Raw genomic sequence first — 22,759 nt, 5'->3', positions numbered from 1 at the left:
AACAGGGGTTATTTAATATAGAGAGTATCCTCATAAGATGCTGTCACTGTCATTGAAATCCTGTGGCGCACTCAGCTAGCGAACATCATCAACACATGGGTTTGAATTAGGGATGGGCATTTCTAGCAAAAACACTATTCGAAATTCGCTGGCCAAATTCGAATTTAATTCAAAATTCGAAAAAAAAAAAAAAAATGTAAAAAAAAAAAAAAAAATGTTTTTTTTTTTTTGTTTTTTTTTTGTGAGTGAAATGTTGCATTGTCTCCCCTGATTCTAAGTCTACGGCTTTATTAATTACCGTAATATAAAAAGCTTCTGCTGTGGATTTTTAGCTCAAACAAGCATTGCACCACTGAAGTAAAGAACATGTTACATGACATTGACATTTTCGAAAATAAAAAACAGTTTTGACAATCATGAGTGGTTCATTAAATATTTAGTAGGCTCAGGTCTGAGTGCCAAAGGGGTGCCAAAGTCACCCCCTCTCCCTCTTCATGGGATTTCATCCGCCATTCATTTTTCCATAAACCTTGCTTAAAATGCTTATAAAAATTGTTTTACTTGCTCAAACCAAGCGATTTGACTATACTTAGAATCAGGGGAGACAATGCAACATTTCACTCAAAAAAAATTTTTGTTTGTTTTTTTGAATTTCGAATTTCAATAATAAAAGTCGACCTTGATAATAACAACGATTATTCGAAAATTCGAAATTCGATGCCCATCCCTAGTTTGAATCCTGGCTGGCGTGATGCAGTCACATCCTTCTTAACCCACTTTCCAAACTCACCTCGCTCGCTGTATTTAATTACATGCAAACACATTCATACCAGATCCTTCGTGAGGATCGTCTGCCCCCAGTGGCCTTTAAAAAGAAATGGCTAGTAGAGGTCACTCACGGTTGGCAGAGCTTGACCAGGTCTTGGTCAGTGGTCCCAGGATGGAGGCCACGGATATACAGGTTGGTTTTACTCAGCTGTTCCCCGCCGCTGTTGCTGCTACTGTTGGTGTTGGGACTGGGGGGTGCCATCTGGTGGCCGGAGGACACATAGGCCTGCTGCGACAAACAAAGAAACGTTGGAATGAGTGTTTTACTGCCGCACTGCCCATCATGCCTCCCTCGCTGCCACAGGTTAAACCACGGGGAATCATTGACACAACAAGAACAACTTACAAGACATTTCTGACCCAGTGCTTCAGTACTCAAGAAGGAAGTGGCAGTAGACTTTGCATAGGGGGGTACTGGTACAACAGCAGCTGTGTATGTAACGTAAAAAAAACCTCACTGTAGTCCTGCATAAGATAGACGCTTATGTGGGAGTAGCGTAAAATGATATCACACAGCTCACATGTCAACACTCACCAATAGGGCTTTCTGAGGGGAATGTGGGGCCTCCTGCCTGCCTACTACGCCATATAGGGAACATGGGCCTCTTATGCGTTCTCCATATTGGGTAACTTCTCTTTTTTTCCCCCCTACTTTTGAGCCACAGAAAATCCTTTGCGGTGCATATCAAAACCCAACACTCCAAGAACACAGACCCACATTGACTCTAGTCTGATGGCGCAGAATGTAATAATAGCCTCGATGTCAACAGTTGTGTGTCGTCTGTTTTTCTGCAGCTCCAGCTTCTCTCCTACCACCACCCCCCATTGTTGAAAGCAGGTATTTCCAAAAACAAATCACTGCCATCTGCTCGAGCACATCGCCGCCTGCGTCTTTTTTGTCCTCGACGTGCCTTAAAGCCCCCCGGGTTCAACACACTTGTCCCCCCCGAAACAAGCAGATGCCAAAACACGGGTTCAGCTCAGTCCACATTAGGTCCAAGGTCCATTACATCAAAGCAAACGCAGGAACGAGGAGGGGACGTCAAAGAGATGAAAAACAACAACGGCGCACAGGGAATTCATTACCGGGGGAGGACACTGGACAGTCACATCCGCGGCGGACATATTGCAACCACCTGTAATGAGCTGATGTACTGTATACTATAGTGCATTAGTACACAAGAGCGTTTCACAACAAAAGAAGCCGCCTCCCACCACCCTCTCCATCTGGATCGTGTTCCAGTGAATACCAGTAGTAAACGATGGCAGTCAACTAGCCGGTGACTCACCATGAAGAGATGTTGCACAACCAGCAGTGCATCATCTCATCTCATCTTACTATGGGACAACTCATGGGACGGCTGCTTGTGACTGTCTTTGGATAAGAACAATAAATAGGTGCGTCACCGTTTGCCGGGGATAGATTTTATTGGGCCGAGTGTGATTTCGTTATCGCATTTGCTTGTCAAGAATTCATCGAAAGATTGATTAAAATCTCTTTCCAGGAACAGACAAATTGGCTGGTCTCCAAACAAGACGGACACATTGTGTGTGTGTGTGTGTGTGTGTGTTCGTTACCCAATGTTTTTCCTTCAGTGCTAGAACCTGGCCTACACGATCTGTTGTGGTACAAATGGAAATGACCAGGCAGGTTTTCTGACAGTGACAAAGCCCCGCCTCCCAGTGGGTCGCCCTGAAACTCAGTTGAGAGGCGGCAGGAAGACAAAGGGTTAATTTGCGGAGGGGAGAACGGGTCAGCGATCAGACTGGTGCTGTTTAGGAGCGGCCCAGCGGGGAGACAGAGGAATACCAGGAGCACCAACCCATCCCCCTAATTAGACAGCATCCATACGGCAGTGTGGAAGTGTCCCGCATTGTGTCCACTCAAACAGCCCCCCCCCCCCCCCATGCCCCCCTCCAGCCCATTCAACAGACTCGTTTCTTCAAGTGTAATCCCACCGTCCTCCACACGGTTAAATTGACCTGAAAAGATTTCTTTACACAGATATTCACACACATACACCACAGGGCCCCCACACTCACTTGGACATTGAATTCAAGGAATTGTTTGGTGAAATTCAATATTTTATTTTATTTTATTTTATTTTATTTTATTTTATTTTATTTTATTTTATTTTATTTTATTTTATTTTATTTTATTTTATTTTATCTATTTATTTGGTGGGGGGGTGGGGGGGGGTATGACATGACATTGGTCAAAATTCGATGTCATAGAGGTCTAATTTTTACATTTTAAAACTGAACCCTGCAACAATATCAACACAAATATCCCTCACAGATTTTTCTTCAGGATGGGAGGGAGGTGTTCATGGGGAACAGTCCAGAGGGCCAAACTCAACTCCGTGGAGTGGACAGATTCGAAGGTCTGGAGACTGGACCCAGGCAAGAGGGCTGAGGGATGTTGATAGATTGGGATGCTAATATATTTTAATCCAGTACTTTGTTTATTTTTCTCAATTCCCCAAATGTTCAAGGATTTTCAACGCCCATGGGAACCCGTACCCATACCGGGGGTATGGGGACAGACAGACAGACAGACAGACAGACAGACAGACAGACAGACAGACAGACAGACAGACAGACAGACGGACAGACAAACGGCACTGAAAACATAACCTCCTTGGCGGAGGTCATTCTCCCAGTTAGAGAATGCATAAGAATGACTATTGTGATGAGAAATTTCATTCACACCAATATTGTCATGTGACAAATTGACAATTCGATACAAACTACAAACAAGAACAATCTTCTTCTGAGTCTCTGCTCTGGCCTCATTTATTTTGATTTGGCGGTCTGTCACGATGTGTGAGATCCCCTGCCTGCAGTGCTTTTCAATGTTACAGATACTGTCTCGTCTGTAGTGGTTTTCTTTGATTTGGTTTTGTTGGACCATATTATGTGATGAATACGTTTTGGACGCAGTGAATTTGTAGATGAAAGAAAAGGACAGTAGAGACCTGTAAGCACATTCACACACTGTACAAGAGGGTCACTGCCAAGTCCCAGTCAAGTGCCAGACTGTACGAGGAACACATCATAATGACAACCTTCAGCCTACACACCATCGGCCTACGACCATACTTGTGTATTACACCACACACACACACACACACACACACACACACACACACACCCTGTTGCGCTACTATCGTAGAGTCGAGTCCTATAATTATCCTTAAGAGGGGGTCCGGGTGTGCAGCGGTAGATTCCCTGCCTGCCAACACGAGGGTCGCAGGTTTGAGTCCCTGTGTTGCCTCCGCCTTGGTCGGGCACAATTGTCTGTGTCTGCGGTGGGAAGCTGGATTAAGGGTACGCGTCCTGGTCGCTGCACTGGTGCTTCAGCTGGTCGGTCGGGGGCCAGGTCGGGGCACCTGTTTGGGGGAGGGGAACTGAGGGGAATAGTGTGATCTTCCCCCGCGCTACGTACGACCTGCCGGTGAAACACCTCGCTGTCAGGTGAAAAGAAGCAGCTGGCCACTGGACATGTATCGGAGGAAGCATCTACAACTCTCCCCAGATCAGCAGAGGGGGTTGTGTGTGTGTTGTGTGTGTGTGTGTGTGTGTGTGTGTGTGTGTGTGTGTGTGTGTGTGTGTGTGTGTGTGTGTGTGTGTGTGTGTGTGTGTGTGTGTGTGTGTGTGTGTGTGTGTGTGTGTGTGTGTGTGTGTGTGTGTGTGTGTGTGTGTGTGTGTGTGTGTGTATGTCATGTGTGTCATGAGTGACAAAATATCTTAGATAATGCTCAGCAAAACACTGAGTTGAAAGATATGATTTGTGACATTATTACTTTTTTTGAGTTTTTGAGTTTGAGTTTTGTGTTGATCTCAGTAAAGTACTTTACATTACAGATTGCCTGTCAATGAAAAGTAATCAGTTACTGACAGAGGTGGAAAGTAACTAATTACATTTACTCTAGTTACTGTAATTGAGTAGCTTTTTTGTGTACTTGTACTTTTTTAGTAGTTTTTAAAATCAGTAATTTTACTTTTACTTAAAGGTCCCAATTCGTGCAGCTGTAACCTCTTAAAAACGTGTGTCTCTGGTCCATAAAACATGATTCTGGATTAATCTGTCGAAAATATAGCAACCCCGTTTGTTGTGACGGAGTTCTCACTTCCTCATCTCGTCGCTTCCCAAGAATGGCCTGTTTCTATAATATATTCAGAACTAACAGTTCCCATTGGCCGCTGAGGGAGAGCGCGCCCCAGGCTCCCAGCGGCCAATCAGATTAGCGTCTGTGGACCAGCACGCTAGGTTGCGAGTTATCGTTAACTTAACGGTACTATGCTAAAGAGGACATCTCAAAATGCCTAGACTTACCGAATGCACCTCTGCAGTTGCTGGATCACGTACAGTTGGCGTCGCTCCAGCTAGAAGTGTTAATTTTGTGGCTATAGACAAAATGGTGCAGGTAGCTTGTGTGAGAGAGACCCGCGCAGTATGCAGGAGGAAGCTCGTGACGTCCCAATTCCCCTCTGGGCAAACGAAGCGTTTGGGGGTGTGGCTTGGAGGAGACTGCAGGGGGACGCTGGATAGGGACAAATCCAACTGTGGCAGTTCTGAGCGTGTGACCACTCATTACAGGGAGGGCTGACAGCAGTAAATATGCATTTACAAGTAAAAACAGCTTTTGCACAGAATGGGACCTTTAAGTAAATTTTGCTTGAAGTAATGTACTTTGATACATTTTAAATAGCCTCAGAGTACAGAGTAAAATACATCCAAAGTTTCCCCGAGTTTACTGTGAACTGTGCACCAAAAAAACAGTCCAATCTATTGACCCTAGTAACAATTTTTAAGGGACAATCACAGTAGCCCTTCTGATGCTTCAGGAAATGGAACAGATGGAGTGATCACATGTGCTTCTCAGTTGCTTTGCCCTCAATAAACACACCTCAACTAATCCAGTTTAGTCCATTTAACTTCCAGATTCTACTGCCAATTCATTCAAACATCCTCAATGTGAATGTATCCACTGACAGAGAAAATCAAATCAATGTTCTAATCTGATTACCGGTACATAATTATACATGACACCTTCAGAGCTCACTGCAGATAGATGATGCATGCACACACACACACACACACACACACACACACACACACACACACACACACACACACACACACACACACACACACACACACACACACACACACACACACACACACACACACACACACACACACACACAGTGTTGCACAATTCAGATTAATTGTTCAGATTGAATAACTCCTGTCAGATGCAGTTAACTGGACTGTGTGCTGTCGCTGCCCAGTCTGCAGCCTGATTCTGATCAACAATACACTCAATGTTCTAGTCTGTCCCTCTGCTCACACGCACCAAATTCAGAACAAATCAGCTCAAAATGATCGCCCGCTATTTGCTGGATCAAACTGAAGATGAAAACAAGAACATTTCTATAAATAAGACCGTTTCCGTTATCCTCAAACTCATTTCAGAGTCAGACACCGGAGCCGCCAGCAAATATCTGTCTCCGATACGGCATATTATGTCTGCAAGAAGGTTCTCACAACTCTCTATCAGTCATTGTCACTTATATAACTGGTCAGGAACAATTCACTTCCATACATCCTCCTCTAAAGCCATCCTGTTCTTAATACCAACACTCGACATTGTACCTCTCTCCTCTCTTGTTTGGAAGCCCTGCCGTCTCATTGGTTTCCTATCTCCTGGCCTGTCGCTCTCTCTCCATCTCTGTTTTGATCTCTCTCTTCCTGTTGGGCTTCTCAACTCGACCCCAGTTTGACCCGTAGAATTCCATGGATTTCCTGGCTGTTGGGGGTACGCCTGCTTTCCTGCATCCTGGCTGCCTGCTTGCTGCCTGCCTGACTGCTTGTCCTCACCGGGCAGGAAAGAGCCAGGACTGTCCGACCAGCTGACCGACTTACAGCCTGGCTGAATGACAGGCTGTGTATAGGCAGCATGACTCTGCTGAGGGTGGAGCTATCACTCTGCACCAGCTATGCTCCAAGATCAACAAAGACAATGAGTCTTATGAAATCAAATGAATCATCTGAATCTTTCATTTTTCGGCAGATTTTTTTTCAGGTGATTTTGAAACCAAATCAATGCATTTTCCCTTTGACATGCTGAAAGAAAAGCATGTAGACAAGAAATGACTGTGTCATCACCACAACTCACCAATAAGTCATTTGTCAAAGATTTATATTAGTATTTGCTCTTTATCAATAAGTTAGAATTCGGAATTAATACCTACAGTATAGCCTTAATTGAAGCATGAGTATCAGTCTCTGGAGTTAATTAATTTAAAGCTGTCTAGGGATGCACAATATATCGGCAATCCTATCCGTCCGATGAGCAAAATACCAGCAATCTTAATAACGGTTATCGGCCAAAATGTTCATATTGAGAGGAAACAATGCGGTACAAAATTTGATCAAATTTATGTCAAATTATATTTTGATAAAATATAATTTATCATAGAAACTGGTTTTTATAGGCAGATCATATCGACATCGGTAAATATCGGTTATCCGCCATAACAGCAATGTTGATATCGCTTATCGTATCGGCCGGCATTTTCATCTCGGTGCATCCCTAAAGCTGTGTGAGAATCCGTTTTGAGACCAACTGATCTCACAGCATTTGATAAGAATCTCTCCATGCTAGCGGAGGGTTACAGGTGAGGCTTGTGTGCTTGCTGTATGGCGGCAGACAGGAAATCCTCTTTGCGTTTGCTCCTGATCTTATCGCACACGGCCATTTGAATGAGGAGCTCGCGTCCAGACTCGTCCACAACCCCCCCCCCCCCCCCCTCCCCTTTGTCACACCTTTTGTCTTTCTGTGCTTTCGTTTCGGCTACGCAGCCGACGAATCTTCCTTTCTCTCGAATAAATGTTGCGTCTAGCTAGCCGCTACGTCTCGCACAAGGGAATTCAAGGAGTACAAGTTGACGTGCAAAATGCAAACAAACGCAGCAGGTCCTTTAAGTAGGGTCGGGTGGCAGGAACTCATGGAGCTTGGAAACGGATACCTGTAAACGCTGGCCCACAGCAGAGCTAACGTTAGAGCGCTAACAAACTGTGAGGCACACAGTGTCTGGCATCGCTGCCGCACTTGGCATCGTATTTCAGACAGCTGTGCTTTCTCCAAGGACTCTGCCCCTCTCTGTCTCTCCCTCTCTACCTATTCACCTTGGATGGCTGATGCGCCTGGCAGTGAAGTTAGGGACCGCTCTAAAACATCTGACACACTAAACAATGACTGGAGACAGAGAAACATGTTAGGGACCGCTCGAAAACATCTGACCCATTAAACAATGACAGGAGACAGAGAAACATGTTAGGGACCGCTCGAAAACATCTGACACACTAAACAATGACAGGAGACAGAGAAACATGTTAGGGACCGCTCTAAAACATCTGACACACTAAACAATGACCGGAGACAGAGAAACATGTTAGGGACCGCTCGAAAACATCTGACACACTAAACAATGACAGGAGACAGAGAAACATGTTAGGGACCGCTCTAAAACATCTGACACACTAAACAATGACAGGAGACAGAGAAACATGTTAGGGGCCGCTCTAAAACATCTGACACACTAAACAATGACAGGAGACAGAGAAACATGTTAGGGACCGCTCTAAAACATCTGACACACTAAACAATGACCGGAGACAGAGAAACATGTTAGGGACCGCTCTAAAACATCTGACACACTAAACAATGACCAGAGACAGAGAAACATGTTAGGGACCGCTCTAAAACATCTGACACACTAAACAATGACTGGAGACAGAGAAACATGTTAGGGACCGCTCTAAAACATCTGACACACTAAACAATGACCGGAGACAGAGAAACATGTTAGGGACCGCTCTAAAACATCATGACACACTAAACAATGACCGGAGACAGAGAAACATGTTAGGGACCGCTCTAAAACATCTGACACACTAAACAATGACAGGAGACAGAGAAACATGTTAGGGACCGCTCTAAAACATCTGACACACTAAACAATGACAGGAGACAGAGAAACATGTTAGGGACCGCTCTAAAACATCATGACACACTAAACAATGACCGGAGACAGAGAAACATGTTAGGGACCGCTCTAAAACATCATGACACACTAAACAATGACCGGAGACAGAGAAACATGTTAGGGACCGCTCTAAAACATCTGACACACTAAACAATGACAGGAGACAGAGAAACATGTTAGGGACCGCTCTAAAACATCTGACACACTAAACAATGACAGGAGACAGAGAAACATGTTAGGGACCGCTCTAAAACATCATGACACACTAAACAATGACCGGAGACAGAGAAACATGTTAGGGACCGCTCTAAAACATCTGACACACTAAACAATGACCGGAGACAGAGAAACATGTTAGGGACCGCTCTAAAACATCTGACACACTAAACAATGACAGGAGACAGAGAAACATGTTAGGGACCGCTCTAAAACATCTGACACACTAAACAACAGGAGACAGAGAAACATGTTAGGGACCGCTCTAAAACATCTGACACACTAAACAACAGGAGACAGAGAAACATGTTAGGGACCGCTCTAAAACATCTGACACACTAAACAATGACAGGAGACAGAGAAACATGTTAGGGACCGCTCTAAAACATCTGACACACTAAACAATGACAGGAGACAGAGAGAAACATGTTAGGGACCGCTCTAAAACATCTGACACACTAAACAATGACAGGAGACAGAGAAACATGTTAGGGACCGCTCTAAAACATCTGACACACTAAACAATGACAGGAGACAGAGAAACATGTTAGGGACCGCTCTAAAACATCTGACACACTAAACAATGACCGGAGACAGAGAAACATGTTAGGGACCGCTCTAAAACATCTGACACACTAAACAATGACCGGAGACAGATAAACATGTTAGGGACCGCTCTAAAACATCTGACACACTAAACAATGACAGGAGACAGAGAAACATGTTAGGGACCGCTCTAAAACATCTGACACACTAAACAATGACAGGAGACAGAGAAACATGTTAGGGACCGCTCTAAAACATCTGACACACTAAACAACAGGAGACAGAGAAACATGTTAGGGACCGCTCTAAAACATCTGACACACTAAACAATGACAGGAGACAGAGAAACATGTTAGGGACCGCTCTAAAACATCTGACACACTAAACAATGACCGGAGACAGAGAAACATGTTAGGGACCGCTCTAAAACATCTGACACACTAAACAATGACCGGAGACAGATAAACATGTTAGGGACCGCTCTAAAACATCTGACACACTAAACAATGACAGGAGACAGAGAAACATGTTAGGGACCGCTCTAAAACATCTGACACATTCAACAACAGGAGACAGAGAAACATGTTAGGGACCGCTCTAAAACATCTGACACACTAAACAATGACCGGAGACAGATAAACATGTTAGGGACCGCTCTAAAACATCTGACACACTAAACAATGACAGGAGACAGAGAAACATGTTAGGGACCGCTCTAAAACATCTGACACATTCAACAACAGGAGACAGAGAAACATGTTAGGGACCGCTCTAAAACATCTGACACACTAAACAATGACAGGAGACAGAGAAACATGTTAGGGACCGCTCTAAAACATCTGATTTCATCATCAGGTTCAGCCAGGATCGAGTCACTACGCAGCTTATAGAATGCACCAATGCTGGAGCAGCCCGGTAGACAGCAATCATCTGTGGCATGTCATGTATTTCCTGTAGACGAGATGCTACTTAATACGAGCGCATTGGGTAAGCATATAATATAATGTCTCCAGGTTACAAAAGCTGCATAGACATGTTTTCTTTTACGACGTGAAAGACTACACATGCAGTGTTGTGGCTGTCTCTTATACAGCCGACCATTATCTGCACCATACAACAGAGACACTAATAATAATAATAATAATAATAATAATAATAATAATAATAATAATAATAATAATAATAATAATAATAATAATAATAATAATAATAATAATAATAATACTGGTAGTAACCTTTATTTGTATAGCTGGCACAAAAGGCTGGCTGTCAAGTCTTTACTTGGTGGTCTGGGAGAAGTCATTCAGATTGGCTGGAGAGTGTCTATTTATGTAATACCTCGACATTTCACCTGAGTGCAACTGTTTGGTCACTGTTCTAAATGATTGCACTCAAAATAGTATGTAGACATCAGTTGGCACTGGCAGTCAGTGACACTGTTGCTCCTATAGACGGTTTTCACAGAGTAGTGTTGCTGGGGAACGGTTTGGAACCTAGCTCATGTCCTGTAAGTTATTGTACTAGCAAACCCTGCAACAGGAAGTAAGCTGGGGGGGAATTTACAATGTTTATGTTGTCGAGTTGAAACCGCCTCTAGCTTCAAACTCTCTAAGCTAAATCTATGTTTGGAACATCAGCGTAAATAAACACCAAACACTCATTACTTCAATCTTGCTCATTAGACATGATTGGAGTGATCCTTTGAGGTGTGATGTGAAATGTTTGGAATGCTTTGCTCTGAATGTTTTGTTTGCTTCGGTTCAGCGTCATCCATTCTGATGTCTGAATATAGACCGAAAGAGAACTCCACGATGGAAAAAGAGAGCAGTGAAGATGGTCACTTGACATGAAAATAGCAATGTGTACTTGGCACCTGAAGAAAAACTTCTCAATCTGCAGTTCTGAAAGACAACAGTATACTGTGTCCATACACCACGCAGTTACATTCCAAGAGTTTTCAGGAATGAAGAACAGCAGCCTCATCATCAGACACCTATGACAGACAACCATATGGTCTTCTTAGATAGCAAATGTAGTTCTCAACGTAAGTTCAAGCCAGGAAGACTATAATATCTTTTACACTTCCTTAATTCACTTTATATCTCCACTCTTCAATCTACTCACAAGATCATAATAAGCTGTCAATTTCCGGGTTTCAATGAACAATCAGCTGGTTGCCGCCCAGTCTCTGTTAACCAATTGCATAGTGTCACATCACTGCTAGAATCACCTCTCACCCCACACACCTCCAGCGTAAGCCTATCACATTGCTTCTCAACCCCGTCGTAAGCCAATTGCTTGGAGACGGGTTCCTTAAATATGCTTGTTTCTGTCTCATTCAGCCTCTCAATCACCGCTGCTGTCAGGCTCGCACCCTCCTCCTCCCCCTCTCCTCCCGGTCATCGCAGACCTATCCCATTCTTCAGTCGGAAGAGTCTCATCATGAGTCTCAGAAGGAGATCAGCAGCACCACCAGTATCTAGACACTGCAGGGGGATATATCTGGATGCTGATCTGGGCTGATGCAGCTCTCTCAAGATCTCCCTGCGGTGTCTAACTGCCAAAGACTAATAACAATACTTTATTCTCATCATTCTTTCTGTAGTAAATTATTCACTTTATTGTAATAAATATCACTTTATTCATTCTTTGGTCTCTAGTCTCTCCTGATTGAAATGGATTTACAGCAGTGATATCACTTGCCAATGAAATAGTGTCCGTGCAACATTTTGCAACAAACTATAGGCACACTTTGGCTGCGGGGACTACTGGTCCAGCTTCAACCACGGCCACCCAACAAGTGTCACCCATCGCTACAGTGTATGAATCAAATGACTTATTGTTATTATCAGCACTCCATAATAAGTCACTTACACACATTCTACTCTATTTTGAACATCCATCCATCCATCTTCACCCGCTTATCCGGGATGGGTTCACAGAGGTAGCACTTCCAGCAGGGGACCCCAAACTTCCCTTTCCCTCACCACATTATCCAGCTCTGACTGGGGGGTCCTGAGACGTTCCCAGGCCAGCGTGGAGATATCATCTCTCCACCTAGCCCCTCGCTCTGCCCCGTGGTCTCCTCCCAGCTGGACGTGCTTGGAACACCTCCCTAGGGAGGCCAGCAGGTGGCATCCTTACCAGATGCCCGAACCATCTCAACTGGCTCCTTTCTACGCAAAAGGAGCAGCGGCTCTACTCCGAGTCCCTCACAGATGACTGAGCTTCTCAGCTTATCCCTAAGGAACATGCCAGCCACCCTCCTGAGAAAACCCATTTCGGCCGCTTGTATCCACGATCTTGTTCTTTTGGTCATGACACTTCATGAGCATAGGTGAAGGTAGGAACGGAGATCGACCAGTAGAGCGTGAGCTTTGCATTTTGAACACTGTAGGTGTCAATAATAAATCAGTTGAACAAATTCACTACAGTAATAGAAATCTGCCACTGAGTTCCCCATCCCCCAACCAACCACCCGATCAGGTAATTGTCACCCCATTCAATCGTGGTGATCAGCGTCTTATCACCCCATTCATATCGGCCAGTAGGCAGCCTACTGACCTGCTAGTAGGCGCAGAAGGTCGTTATCAGCGATTCGTTATCAGGAGAGGTTTCCGTTTTCGTATTTTAACGCGTTTTGTTGCTTAATTCTAACGCCAAACCTAACCCTAACCCTAACCCTAACCCTGTTTTATTTGCACTTCCGGCTCTCACATGGAAAAGTCCATGGGATTTTTGTACAGGGATTACATGCTTGAAATAAGGTCTGTGGTTAACAAAAGTTTATGAAACAGCAAACTTCAAGTTTGTGTTCAGCAACATCATGTTCACAAATGAGGACCACTTTTCAGAAAACGCTTCAAAAGTCAGAAAAGTGGTCCTCATTTGTGAAGATTTGCGAGGTTTCCAGTTATTATACACTCGTTTTGAGGTGACTTTTTGAGATAGTGTAAAAACACAAATTGATGAACAGATTTACATCCATATGCATTCATGTTTCAACTTCAAAAGGTCCCTGGTATCATCAAATGACTCCCTGCATGGCAAAGGATTTCCATCAAGATATTAGCACTAAACTCAGCTGTATTGATAAGTGATGCTGTATGATGAGGCACACAATTATTCATATTCAGGTTTTGAGGTCATTTAGAAAATGACAACCTAACACAGGGTACACCGTTGTTTCTTACTATGACCATTTCTTTGCCTACTTATCCAGGATTTACTTTGGCGATCCAACAAACGATGCTGTGTGTCGGTCTGTCTGTCTAACTAAACTAAACAAATGATGTAAGCACAAACATGTAATCCTTGAAAATACATACTGTATATAAATACATATTTTGTTGTACTGTACAATTCAGCTAGAGCTCAGTAATTCAATTTGACATTTTAAAATGTCAACATCAATCCAATTGAATGAGGGCATAAGTCATGTTATACAATACTCCAAAACAGCTGTGAGTAAATTGTGTTCAGGGTCTGAGCATTACTAAAAAAAAAAAAACTCTACTTTCAAAATTGTAAAATGTGTAAATGATATAGCAATAACAGCTGTGAGGCTGGTCTTTACTTGTCATGGCTAAATAAAATATGGCAGCCAATTCCTTTTTTCATGAAACATGGCTATTGGTGCCTTATGGGAATTATCCTCATGGTTGGAATGTGTTTTCAACCAATAAGAATGCTTAGCCAAAACTAGCCATTATGCAGAACCTATAATACACTGATTATTTAACATAACATTATCTAACATGAGGCATTGATTATCTACTGTACCATATCATTACCCCCACCAGTCCAAAGACAAAATCCGCAGGGTTTACAAACTGCATGTTGCCAAAGAAAACCGATCCTTTCTACAGTAGATGTTTCACGTGCCTGCTTGCCATATGATGAATGACAATGTGCAGCCTTTAGAACCAGCTTCTTTTGTTGGCAACGTTGTTTTAAATTCCAAAAATTCCTCGTCTGCCATCTACAGCAGTCAACCTCTCTCTCTAGCATCAAAGAGAATGGCATGCAAGCAAAAATAGGCAAAAAGAAAATGAGAACGAACGATTCACATAAGGTAAGAGTTAGCGACCGCTGGTGACACCTCAAAGCTTGTGGAGTTGAAAGTGAAAGTTTGAAATTGTTCCTTTTAAAGGAGAAGAATGATAGACCTCACTTCTGCTATCCCACCATATGGTGATCTGAACGACCTTTTAGTGCCGCACTGTTCATCCTCCCACAGCAGATATCTGAGATGCTTGTTGTTACCTTGTGCTCACTGACTGTTCTTCTTCTTCTTCTTCTTCTTCTTTCATATTAAATTAAATGTGCTGGAGTAAACAGAAATGCACCTGTCTGTCCTAATTAGAAATTGTAAAGAAACAAAAACAGTTGTGTGTTGGTGTATATATATATATATATATATATATATATATATATATATATATATATATATATATATATATATATATATATATATAAAGAAAAAAAAAACATCGCATGGATGCATAACTGGGACGTATCCTCAGTGATGTACCCTGGGGTCATAGGATGTTTCGGGTCTCGCAACATCATACACCCTCGCCCAGGTGACCCAGCCGGGGCTGGCCAAGCCCCAACTTACGTCCCAGTAGCTACCCACGGTCAGCCCTATAGGGAGGGTCGAAGGTGGTCACGTGGTCAGGGCCACTCAATCCGCTGCTCCGGAACTACTCTGCTGGGACCGGGGGAGGGGGAGGGCTCTGGTACGTAGAGGGACCGGGCTCTGTGGGTTGCCCACCGGCCGGGTTCCTCCCTCGTCTCACCAGGTCTACGACCTGTGCGCTGCACCAGACTCCCCCGCTCCAAACATCTCATTCCGAGGTGATGGTATCTTAGTGGACACCATGCAGTACCAGTACTTGGTGGCACTGCAGTCTCCACTTGCGGCTTGAATGGCCCTCCTAAAAGGCCTCTCGTGGGTTGTTGGGCTTCTTCCTCACGGAAGACGCAGGCTGGGGAGCTAACCCATACTGCTACCCGGGTGCCGTCCCTGTTCCAGCTGTCATATATATATATATATATGTATCTATATATATATATATATCTATATATATATATATATATATATATATATATATATATATATATATATATATATATAGATAGATATAGATATAGATATATATAGATATAGATATAGATATATATAGATATATAGATATATAGATATATATAGATATATAGATGATAGATAGATAGATAGATAGATAGATAGATAGATAGATAGATAGATAGATAGATAGATAGATAGATAGATAGATAGATAGATAGAGATAGATAGATAAATACATAGATACATAGATAGATGCATATATGGATAGATAGATAGATGCATAGATAGACAGATAGATAGATAGATATATCTATCTATCTATATATATATATATTATAACATGATAATATGATAAATCACAACAGTATGACATTTCATAAGATGGACATTGGACACTGAAAATGGCTCATTCCAGGTTGAAAACAAAAATCTGATTGACACATGCAAAAAGAAAAGGAGCCATTCTATGAAGGCATGAGCGGGACATATGATACCTCCAAGCGAGGAGCAACAGGCCACCTCCTGCGCCCTTTTCCATACAGGAAGCTTTGCACAGGACGCCACCAAATCTGATTTGGGGAAAATTAATTCTATTTATTTGAGCGAGGAAATGGGTCGAGGTGCTGCTGGGTCAGGCGAGGAGCAGCCGGCTTTAGGCTGCAGCATGACAGAAACCAAACTCCTGCTTGAGTCATCTGCTCCAGTCATCACCTTGAACACATAAAGAGCCCTTTTCTCACCCGTCTGCGTGTTTGTTTTGTGTTCAGCCTTTTATTCCATGTGGCCGTGCTGCAGCTCAGGTATGGCCCGAGAGAGAGAGAGCCCGAGAGAGAGGAAGAATGAGAAAGAGGTGGAGGTGTGGGAGGAGGAAATGTTAGGAATCTCAACACAGGAACTTGACCTCTCTGTGAACTCCAGCTCCACAGAATAGGCGAGCTTGAGAGACCACCAAAACAACGGGATGAGGAAACCTGCTTCCTTCCTCTTTTTTTTCCACCCTTTTTCATTCGCTACTCTTCAGTTTTACTCGAGGATCCAGGAAAACACTCAAAAGCCCATTCAAAGTGTATTGCACAATGTCCGAAATAAATGAAGGTCGAGAAACGAACTGAGATACATTTGCATTGTAGGCATTTAGCTGACAGTCTCATTAAAACTACAACGATGAGTCGATTAGTCTTAGTCTTAGTCACTTAGTCCAGTGATTCCCAACCAGGGGTATGCGTACCCCTAGTGGTACTTGAGCAGCTTGCAGGGCGTACATGGAAAGATTTGGGATTGCAATTTATTTCGATGGTAAAAAAAATAATCAAAACCCATTGTTAAAATGGTGCGTGTGTAACTAGTTCCCCCGGCAGGTGTTAACTGTTACACTACTCTGTGAAGAGGTCACCTTCATTCATGCATGTGCGCAAATCAACCAGCTAGCAAACATGGATGAATGTGGCTCAAACGTCCAGTTGCTGTCGCTCCAAATTCAGCTTTAGGGTTTAGCCTGGTGACACCAGTTACAAATACATAATGACCGTATGGATTTATGTCTGTGGATCCACCGCAGAAGCCACGGTGTTCACTCTCACTCACTCACATGACCTGACGGAGATAACTACCGGCAGCTACGGCTACAGGCATGGTTTAGGTTAGGTGGTTCAGTGATCTGATTGGTTGAAGTTAGCCTGTGATAGACAGTGATAGAGAGATGGTTCATCCAATCACCTACCAAGTATTTTTTTGAAAGTGCCCGCCCTTTTCCAAACAGTTTCCAACGAGGACTTCTGTGTAACAATAAAACCATCTGGCGCGCCGTCAGGTTAACATCATTATAAGCAACCAACAGCAAAAAGTACAAAGGTCAGTGCCATCGTGCCAATGACAAGAATGCCTTGACACATTTTTATAAATGTCCTTAATCAAACCGTGAGTCACGTTAACGACCAGTTAATTGATTAATCATGTAAAAAAAAGAGCTTTTGATAAAGAAAAGTGGTACTTTTCGGTGGTACTTGAAAAGTTTCAGAACTTCAGTCAATCATGAACGTTGCTTAGGCAACAGCTTGCTTATTTACCTGCTGTAGGCTTACACAATAGTCACAAAATCAAAGGGAAAAATGCAAAAAAAAAGACAACAGATGCTGGCATCTTCTCTACATTTGATTGCTCATACAATGTATTTACTGTTAAGGGAATTTTCATCTTTTTCTTGATACTTGATTATACATCAATCATTACAGCTGTTCATGGTTCATGGTGATTAGGGGCAATAGGAAGTTTGTTTCCCACCTGTTAATAAAGTCGTGACAACACCGTTGTTACCGGTTACACTGGTCATTTTACAATAGAGGAAATATTGGTCAGGTCAATAATATCCGTTTTTTCCTGGTCGCTGCACTAGCGCCTCCTCTGGTCGGTCGGGGCGCCTGTTCGGGGCGAAAGGGAACTGGTGGGAATAGCATGATTCTGCCACGTGCTACGTCCTGCCGGTGAATCGCCCCGCTGTCAGGTGAAAAGAAGTGGCGGGCAACTGCGCATGTGTCGGAGGAAGCATGGTGCTAGTCTACAGCTTTCCCCAGATCGGTAGAGGGTGGAGCAGCGACCGGGGCAGCGGGGGGAAATTGGCCAAGTACAATTGAGGAGAAAATGGGGGAAAAGATGAAAATATATAATAATAATAATAATAATAATAATAATAATAATAATAATAATAATAATAATAATAATAATAATAATAATAATAATAATAATAATAATAATAATAATAATAATGTTTCGCGCTTTTTTCCCACCGTGAAGATCACACAAGCTCCTCAGCTGTCCTGACATTCCAGATTTTTCATTTAACTGCTCTCAGTCCAACGCAGTCGTCAAAGTAGTCATTTTAAGTAAGTTAATTTATTCAGGTTGGGTCGTCGCGTTGTAGCAGACTTCTAGCTGCCTGTTAATAACAGTTACTGCTCTTGGAACAAGCTAGCCTGTCAAATTCAGCTGTGCATCTGTCACTGCTGCTACTTCATATAAACAATTGAGTTGAATTGACTTGAGCACTTCACTTGTAAGACTCACATTGGGTTGAAATTAGAAAAGAATGGTTTCTTCTTTCTTCTTTTCACAACACAAGCTCTCCGCTCTACTCAAATCGACACTAACGTTACACACCCCGTCACCCCCTACTGACGGTCACGGTACGGCCACACTGCAGCTACCTTTTTCGCGTGTAGACGCCTGGTGTCGCTGCTAGCCTGCTACCCATTCATTTTGGATTGGATACGTCGCCAGGTATCCCAGCATGCTTTGCAAGGCGATGAGCGACGGACGGCAGCGACGAGAGGAGAGGCCAATTTGAAATCAACCAATTGAAAACGGAAAGACAGCAAGACACCCAATCAAGCTGCAGAACCAAGCATCCAGCCAGGTGACAGCGGGCGTCTAGATGCGGAAAAAATCTGATCAGTGCGCAAGAGACGTTACACTGTCTGTGGCTGCTTGGCGTTTGAAGGTGCGTTTGTGTCACACGGCATTTCCCGTGGGAGTGGAGACGACGTGTCGGTGGGCAAATAATGTATTAGGTGTATGCCCGACCACGTGCAACGCCGATAACACCAACTACCACAGCAAGCATAACCTAGTAATAACTCAAGTAATCAACTGGTTGCATAGAAATTATTAGATATTCTGGAAATACCCAATTTGTATTGTTTGTTTGTTTGTGTGTGTGTGTGTGTGTGTGTGTGTGTGTGTGTGTGTGTGTGTGTGTGTGTGTGTGTGTGTGTGTGTGTGTGTGTGTGTGTGTGAGAGAGAGAGAGAGAGAGAGAGAGAGAGAGAGAGAGAGAGAGAGAGAGACAGAGACAGAGACAGAGACAGAGATAGAGACAGAGAGAGAGAGAGAGAGAGAGAGAGAGAGAGAGAGAGAGAGACAGAGACAGAGAGAGAGAGAGAGAGAGAGAGAGATGCAATAGACACTCTCATCCTCAGGCGAGCACTAACGACATCACGTGGGGTACATGAAGGTAAACATGAGTCCAGGTCATGGCCATTATCTTAGAAAGGCAATACGTCAAAATACATTCAGATGCCATTTATAGTTCCAAAGCTCAAAGCAACACAGCCAATGAATAGCATGCAGAACAGAAGGAAAGGAGCAGGTATATGTGATCTGATATGAAAACACAACATGTGCCATTATGAGCCATGCCAGGGAGTGAAGATACATGAAAAATGATACTTCTTTATAATCAAAAGAAGATTTGCTAGTGGGGGGGGGGGGGGGGCTTTAAAGTAACTAAACTAATAGATACAGCATACTGGAAGAATATAATGTAATTATGATTTAATTGAGAACTTTTAGATTATGTAGCCTACATTAAACCAGTTTGGTTTTCTATAATATATCAGATGCTGTGTTTTGTGCAATAACAGTTCCACTCGGCAAAGAGAATATGGATACATAGTCGCAGTCTGCATAATCACACTGGTTACAAAAGTGGCGATGTCAACAGTGAATGTAACCATAGAGTGCGATTCATAATTCTGGGAATGTCGGGTCTGGTGGGATTTTTCAAGGGGTGGGGCATATTCTGCTTTCAGATGGGAAAAGAGGGGGGGGGGGTAAACTTTGCAAAGTTACGCGGCGGCGGCAGCGTAGAGACAATGAAGAGCTGATTTTCCAGCAGATACCAGTGTTCGTGGATCGCGAACGTAAAGACACAAATCATTCGCCAAGAATATCACGTTCCCCCCGTGCCTCTCTGTTCCCCTGCGCCCCCCTGCCTCCACAACACGTCCACGCACAGATCCCGACACGATACAGTAACCCATAAAAGTTGCTCTCCACCATTTACTTTTTCAAATGAGTGAGCAGAGCCATATCGACATCCCTAGTACTGTACACAGACACCGATACGACAACATAAACGCACCGGGGGCGCCTCGGTGACAGCACCGAGCGCTGGCTAAATCCACACATCGACCTCGCACGGTGCCGCCGCAGTCATTATAAACAGTCCCTTTTTCTCCGCCAAGTCTTGGAAGTTAATTCAGTGCGTTTCGCTTTTCAAGGACACTGCAGCTCACTGTCACCCAGCCCGTGCTGTCTGTCGCCGCACACACACACGGGCGTGTTGCCCCTGCAGGGGGAACAAGCGGAAAAAACGGGGCAAATCCCCAAAGCCGTTACCTTTTTGCTGTTTCTGCTGTTGTAGCCGTTGTAGGGGTTGATTCCTGCCCTTGGCGGTACGGAGAGCAGCATTTTCCTAGGCGCTATGTCCGGAGCGGCGAGCTCAGCCCAGGCTGCCAGCTGACGTCAGCAGCTCGGGAAGTTGGGCTTGGAGTCCCGCTGCTTGTCTGCTAGTGGTGCTGCAGGAGCATATCAGGCAGGCCTGCCTGGGAGTCCCAAGGCTGGCTCTGTGCTCTGTGGGGCCCCCCAGGGGTCCCGCAGGGGGGTCCAGGGGGGCCCGAGCAAGATGAGGATTAGTTCAAATTCAACAGTCTTTCATTCACTAGAAGAGAATGTGGGAAAAATGACTGGAAAATCCTCTCAAATGGGTTTCCTTGGGGGTAAAGTGTTTTAAGAACCTAGGGTAGCAGCCTATATGTGGTCTAACTGGGGGGGTCCTTTACTTAAAAAGGTTTTTTGGGAACCTTTGTAGGCTATGGGGGCACGGTGGCTCAGTGGTTAGGACTGTCGCCTCATGGCAAGAAGGTTGTTGTGTTCGAAATCCCCACCCCAGTCCTTTCTGTGTGGAGTTTGCGTGTTTGCGTGGGTTTCCTCACAGTCTAAAGATCTACAGATATGCTGTGTTTGTGTAATAGCCTATAGCAACGTAGCCTATATAATCTAGTAAATGTCCAGTATGTAGCCTATGTACGCTAAATCATGTATGTATGTTGTGTACAATGTATTACTGTGATGATGCCCTTTGACATACTTGTGATAAGGGGATCTGAACATAACTGAACTGTTTACTCCATCTCTGTAGGCTACATGGGTTATGGTCATGGAGGCAATACGAGCCGAGCAGCATTTAGGTAAACAAACTGCGTCACTGGGTGGCAATGGCAATTTAACCCTATGGAGCATGATCTTGAGTGTCTGACTCTAGCTGGCTGAACCTGTTTACATTTTAAAAACTGCGACAGTTCACATAACTTTAACACGACATGCATACACTTATAACATCAAACTCTTGAGCTAATTCTGCTCTCACTCAGAATGTCAAAATATAAGCGGTGTGATGTATACTTTTTGAGTTATTAACATTTGTTTGGCACAACTCATACTAGTTAAATGCCTTGGGGTTCAGTGATTGGTACAGTGAATAGTACAACACCACAGAAAATTTCACTATATGAACTTACCATTGAGAACCAGACACTATGAATCCCTATAGGGATTTAATATTGAATATAAGTTGAAATCTTTAGTTATACCTTTCCTTTAAGGCCACTTGCAATTTTACACAAGTCAATAGAGCTGCACCTATATTCTTGCCAGTGTTAGTCCGATTTTAAGAGCATGTTGGGATCTTAAACAGACAGAGCATTTGCCTGATGTCTCCTATTTGTTTATCATCCATTGTTGAACCATAGTCCTATAGTGTACTAAAAAAGAACTATAAAAAGATTGAAAAGCAGACTACTGTAAATGACAGGTGATTTTCAGGCATAAGAGTATAGGCCTACTCTAAATATATAACCTCTCTTAACCTAAGCATAAGAGTATAGGCCTACTCTAAATATATAACCTCTCTTAACCTAAGCAAGATCTAAATCCCCTCTGTTTTTACAGCAGTCCTCTTCTTTGCGTGCGTGACCTTGTTTATTATTTGTATTGATTGCTATATAAGCACGTTCTAAAGTTTGTTTTAGAAATGTACTATACAAAGATGTCATCATAAAGTTTTATGCCTTCTGGTTGGGAACTGATAGCGCTGCAGTAATAAACATCTCATTTGAATGTTAAAGTTCAGACGTGGGGAGTGACATCACACGTTATGGTTCTCTGGTTTCTAGCTTTCGGAGAGACGT

The 22,759-nt window shown here is 43.5% G+C and overlaps 1 protein-coding gene across 2 annotated transcripts in view; it reads right to left on the bottom strand.

The window, feature by feature from the left end:
- The window catches only part of LOC310799433 (RNA-binding motif, single-stranded-interacting protein 2-like), a 47,581-nt gene extending 26,591 nt beyond the window's left edge, over positions 1-20,990 (bottom strand). For both annotated transcript variants that reach the window (XM_083662015.1, XM_083662016.1), the window contains exons 1-2: positions 20,910-20,990; positions 900-1,057 (exon numbers count right to left, since the gene is read on the bottom strand). In XM_083662015.1, the coding sequence (XP_083518141.1) occupies positions 900-1,057; positions 20,910-20,981 (230 nt within the window). In that variant the 5' untranslated portion in view covers positions 20,982-20,990. The remainder of the gene's footprint in view (positions 1-899; positions 1,058-20,909) is intronic.
- Positions 20,991-22,759: the final 1,769 nt, after the last annotated feature.

This window comes from Poromitra crassiceps, assembly GCF_964638095.1.
Source record: "Poromitra crassiceps genome assembly, chromosome: 27".
NCBI classification, from domain to species: Eukaryota; Metazoa; Chordata; class Actinopteri; order Beryciformes; family Melamphaidae; genus Poromitra; species Poromitra crassiceps.
This window is presented reverse-complemented; position numbering and strand designations above follow the sequence as displayed.